Below are 5901 nucleotides of genomic sequence, written 5' to 3' on the forward strand. Positions count from 1 at the left end.
ATGTCTTAATATCATTTATCTGGCAAAGACAGGTGTTTTAACTAACGACTCTGAAGTTTGTTTTGAATCCTTTAAAAGCTGTTGGGTGTCTTCATTAACAAGTCTAACCGGTTCGTTTAAGTTTTAAGGAATTGTGGTTTTTCTTGTAGATTTTTTTGTTTTTGTTTTATTCTCCTGTTGGTTTCTCAAGTCATTTGACTTTGGGTGCAGTGGATTACATCAAGGGGCCCATCCCTCTCATGTTTGAGAATTTTTTATTCACTCCTGGAAGAATGCATTAATTATTTCAACCTGGCTGTGTTTGTAGACAGTTCAAAAGAATACTTTTAACAAAAAAAAAAAATAAAATAAAATGATAGCATAGTGTATATGTGATTGATAATTTATATATATATAACATCCTGGGGCCCTGGTTTGGGAGTTCCAAGTTTATGAGGAGTGTGCAACCACCTCTTAGCTATTGTTGTCCCCAGGTCTACTCAAACTCCTAGTAGTGTTACCTGTTAGGGTTCCAGCTATCGGTTTAGTAGCATATTAGGACTAGACTATTTATGCATTCGAAGACTGGATCTGGCAGACTGTGCAGAAGGAACCTTCATGGTTCAACGGAGGCGGTGGGAGAGGGGCAACTGCAGGAATGCATTGTGGAGTGCAAGGAGAACAAGATGGGGGGGGGGGGACAAGTAAGACGTCTTGGCCATCTCCTGCATCCATCTCCAAAGTTGGCCTCGATGGGATTTGAACTCAGAACATAAAGACGGACGAAATGTCGCTAAGCATTTCGCCCATTGCGTTAACGATTCTGTCGGCTCGCCGTCTCCCTTTATTGAATATATTAACACTAATTTAATTATCCCCATCTAATTTGTGTACCTGTGTAATTTACGCCCACGGAAGGCTATTTGACCTAAATTGGCTTGCAACTTGTTAAAATTATTTCGTTTTTGTAGTTGGTTTGAAAACTAGAGCAGTCAGTGAAGATTGAATTAGATGGCTATCAATTTCAGTAAGGTAAATAAATAATAGTGCATGCTGTCAAACAAGTTGTTTCAAGGTTTATATTTACATTTTGCTTTCATAAAATTATCAGATGTCACACAACGACAGTTGTAGTGTTATTAGAGTAGTGTCCCTTGAATTCAATGTGGGCCTTCAGTTCCTTTGTCTTTTGGTTTTTGTTTTGTAACAGCAGATCGGCAGACGATGATACGATTTTTAGGTACTTCGAAACCACCAAGCTGAGTGTTCGTTTCCTGTTAGTTCTGTATGCTATCACCGAATTGTTTTGTTTTTCTCTCTCTCATGTGATGTTGCCAATTAAGTGACTCATAAGTCTCAAGGCCGGGCGAGTCATGTGATCGGAAGTTACTGTCTTACAAATGTGTATATAGCACAGTGTTTTTTTGTTGTTTTTTGCCTAAATAATGATAATAATAATAGTAAATGCGCTGATGCAGTCCCAAGCAGTGGCTTTCATGGCTTCTCATCTTAACTGGTTGGAAGTGCTATCATGTACATTGTTTTGTCTTGGTATAAAAAGATGGGCTACAGCAAATATTCTGCTCAGTACCACAGATTTCCTCAGTGGAATTCGAACTCACGACGTAAACACGGAAGGAAATGCCACGAAGTATTTTTTTCCAGCGTGCGAATGATTCTATCAGCTCAGCATATTTTTTTCTTATAGCTTTTAGTAATAATTCCTTCTACAGTCGGTACAAGGTCTGACATTTTGTAGGAGGAGACGAGTCAGTTACATTGACCCCATTATTCAACTGGTATTAAGTTTATCAATTTTGAATGGATAACAGGCGAAAATCAAACTTGCCAGAATCTGAACTCAGAACTTAAAGAAGCCAGAATATAAAAAATATATATAAAAATGTTTGTTGATGTACAATCTGTTTTAAAATTGTGTACATTTCTGCCATGGCGTCTATTGTTTGTTTACTGCCACTCATTTGAGAGATAAACACCAGCTTTGCAATCTCACACATACAAGGAAGTTATATGTAATAATAAAATATATTTAGCTTCACTATCAGAAAATAGATCCAAGGCCATTTGGACCGAGAATTAAATTGGTTGAACGTTGTGTATTATGGATGAGGTTTCAGTTAATTAGTTAATTGCTGGTTTCAAATTTTGGCACAAGGCCAGCAGTTTTATGGGTGGTGGTGGTGGGGTTAAGTTGATTATATCAATGCCAGTGTTCAACTGGTACTTATTTTCTCGACCCTGAGAGGACGAAAGTCAAAGTTTCCAGGTCCCATGGCTTGTCAGAACTAGAAGAGTTGTTAATTAAATAATTAAGACAGTGAGATGGCAGAATCAGTATTGTTACTCTGCCAGACAAAATACTTAGCAATATTTTTTCTGACTTTATGTTCTGTGTTCAAATGCCACCAGGATTGACTTTGTCTTTCGTTCTTTAGAGATCGATAAAATAAGTACCAGTTGAATATTTCAATACAACATGGCCAAGATGTTGGTCTGGATCAGGGTGTAACAGTTGTTGTAAGGGGTCGGGTTGTGGATCATTTACTCTAACCCTAACAAAATGTTCTGACTGCCCCTTTCTATTGCAGGACTTTTGACAGCAATTGTACCTACATCAACTACAAGATAGCAAACCAGATCATATCTTGGAACGATGCAGACTGCGGAACTGGAATGAAATGTCTGTACTCCGTAAGTGATTGCTTCCTTTTTTATTTTTATTTTTAGGGATCAGTACTGATGACCCTTGCAGGCCATCTATGGGTGGTGAGATTCATGTTAATGTTATATCTAAACTGTTGTAGATCAATAACTGCAGGGTGGAAATATCAGAGGAAGGGGGTTCAGAGGGGATGGGCTTGGCATGCGGGTTGGTGCAGGACTGGTGAAGGTTGATCCAATCAACAAAACAGCCTGCACATGAAATTAACATGCAAGTGGCTGAGTACTCCACAAACATGTGTATCTTTGTTGTAGTTCTCAAGGAGAGTCAGTTTTACACAGAATGTGACAGGGCTGGCCCCTTTGAGTTACAGGTACGACTCGTTTTTGCCAGCTGAGAGCACTGGAGCAAAGTGAAATAAAGAGTCTTGCTCAAGAACACAACACGCTGCTGGGTATCGAACTCAGAACTCTACAATCGTGAGGCAACACTAAGTCATACATTGAGGGTTGAATACAACAAAAGATATTAAGTAACCCCATAGAGGCTCCCTGTTTGGCTCAAGACAAACATGCCCCCGTTTTTCATCTCTGATTGTATTATGTCATAAATTTCCACCTTTCTTTATTCATAGTCTGTATTTATTTTTCATTTCAGCTCTCGTCTCATAACGCCAGTCTCATCTTAGGTTCCCATAAAACACCAAAATGGCATTTTACTGATTCTTTCTATTTTGCCTTTGCTCCTGACAACTCAACATGTTACGTGGAGGTAAGTGATACAAAGTATTTATGCATTATTTACATTATTTACATTTCCTATGTTTATATTTTGCTGCCATATGGAACCATCAGCAGAATTATTGCAACACGTACCCAGATGTTTCTTCCAGTTCTGGTTCTTGTCATTGCTTGCTTACAGAGAATTTCCTTGTAAGCATTTTTGCCATTAGAAAATTTGCCCTAAAAAAACAATAGTTACAGCAAAAAGTACATTATTTGTGCAGCATTGCTTGGAACTTTCATATATTTCATTTTTAAAAAAATGCTGATATAATAAACTTTATCATTGTCCATACAGCAAATTTCCCCATGGTAAGTGTTTACAACGAATTTTCTGGACACAGTTGTTGCTCAGATTTGGCACAAATGCCAGAATACGATCTCCCCTACAACTGCTTTACCAATTCTGTTGATTCTCTTCTTCACATCACTGCTTCTACTTCTTCCATCTCCTCTGACTGACATTATAACATACTAATCCTCTGTTTTTACCATTTCTAGGGAGTTTCATCCTCTGATTCTTGGTTTGCTCTGCTGGATTTTGGCGTCAACTACTGTAATCTCCATAATGTGATAACAGGTATGAATTGCTTTGACTACTAACCCCAAGATTCTGAGTTCGATTCCAGGCAGTGACCTGAATAATAATAATAATAAATAATAATAATAACATCGAAAAATACCTTAGGAATGAGAACCCATGTTCGAAATTTCCCCAAGACACCTGATGAAGGCTGGAGGGTATATCAGCCGAAACGTTGTGTTAACAACAAACAAGATGAGGACAAATATCCGTCATTTGTAAATAATGTACAGATTTATTACATTTTTCTTCCACTTGTATTATATATTTTTAAAAGTTTTTCTTCTGTTCATGTATTTATTTATTTGCCATTTTTTTCTTCCAGGGAGTGGCATTGACACTTTAGATGGTTACACAGAATTCACCGAGAACAGTGTCTGCACGTTGTATACTTCCAGAAATTGCGATAAATATTGATGTTCTAGTAACCAGTGGTGTTTCTATGAATGTGTTTAAACACTCACTCACACCTATATATATGTGTGTGTGTGCATATCTATAATATACATAATGTGAGTTTAATAAATGTATACATACATATATATATATGTATGTGTATATATGCTTTTTTTCTATGAGTTTTTTTACAAAGAATCCTGTATGTACGTCGAAAAGAAAAGCAATAAAGTATTTGTATGTTATTTTATAAAGTTTGTTTTGTTTAATGAAATTAATTTGATTTGAATAAAGTTGTATGGATACAGAGTTCGCTTTATCACCGGTCTTGAGTTCAATTTCACTGCATGAGACCTGACCAAGTGTCCTCTACAGCAGCTTTGAGCCAACCAAAACTTAGTGAGTGGAATTGGTAGACAGAAACTGAAAGTATCCAGCTGTGTGTAATCATCATCATTGTTTTGTAATGTCCACTAATCCATGCCTGCATGGGTCAGGTAGAGTTACTTTAACCAAATTTTCTGTGGCTGGATGCCCTTCCTGCGGCTAACCCTTACCTGCTTCTGAACAAAGCAATATCCACCCACCCGCCATAGCCAGACATGTTTTCACAGACGGTTGGAAATGAATGACACTGCTTGTATGACAGTGAAACTCATTTACGACTATCATGTGATGTCAACTGAAGGAGACGCAAACATACTACACATACAAGATGGCCTTCTTTCAGTTTCCATCAATGAAATTCACTTGCAAAGCCTTGGTTGGCCTGTGGCTATAGTGGGACTGAATCTAGAACCATGTGATGGGGAAGCAACCATCTTAATCCCACAGCAAGTGCATATGTTAATAAGCACTGTGCATTACTTCTCCCATCTGGGCCTCGACTGGTTCTGCCCTTTCAAAGACATGACATAGAATATTCCTTCTTCAAAAACAAGGGTTATGTAAGTGTTGGCAGCTGGGAGAGCATCCAACCATAAAACAATGCCTTAATATATGCTAACATGGAAAAATTGATGTATACCATGCAATGCTGATGAGGACCCAATAATACTGAAACACGTCCAAAGTTGTCCTGCTAAACGCGACCCTTGCTCTTTACAGCATATTCATGAAATTAGTTTCAATTAAAATTTCAGAGTTATCTCCCCTGCATTTCCTGAATTCGTTTGGTCAGAAAATGACTTATTAAATTGGATAAAATTTCAATGAATTAAAAATTTATTAACAGGTTACATTAATTATGCTGATGCTCATTTTATTATAAATTTGCGTTTTTTCACTTAACATCTGTTTACCTATGGCCTTAATGGGAAATTGATTGTTATGCAAGATTTAAAAGGCCAAAATATAGCTGTGTGACCAACCGCATGGTTTTCGTTTCAGTCCCACTTTGTGGCACCTTGGGCAAGTATCATCTGTTATAGCCTTAAACCAACCAAAGCCTTGTAAGTGGATTTAGTGGATGGAAACTA

The 5901-nt window shown here is 37.5% G+C and overlaps 1 protein-coding gene across 1 annotated transcript in view; it reads left to right on the forward strand.

The window, feature by feature from the left end:
* Positions 1-4677, forward strand: part of LOC106872845 (uncharacterized) — a 9639-nt gene extending 4962 nt beyond the window's left edge. Inside the window, exons 2-5 of the mRNA XM_014919981.2 lie at positions 2589-2691; positions 3320-3433; positions 3946-4024; positions 4353-4677. Of these exons, the coding sequence (XP_014775467.1) occupies positions 2589-2691; positions 3320-3433; positions 3946-4024; positions 4353-4444 (388 nt within the window). The 3' untranslated portion in view covers positions 4445-4677. The remainder of the gene's footprint in view (positions 1-2588; positions 2692-3319; positions 3434-3945; positions 4025-4352) is intronic.
* Positions 4678-5901: the final 1224 nt, after the last annotated feature.

The sequence above is a fragment of the Octopus bimaculoides genome, chromosome 18 (assembly GCF_001194135.2).
Source record: "Octopus bimaculoides isolate UCB-OBI-ISO-001 chromosome 18, ASM119413v2, whole genome shotgun sequence".
Classification (NCBI taxonomy): Eukaryota; Metazoa; Mollusca; class Cephalopoda; order Octopoda; family Octopodidae; genus Octopus; species Octopus bimaculoides.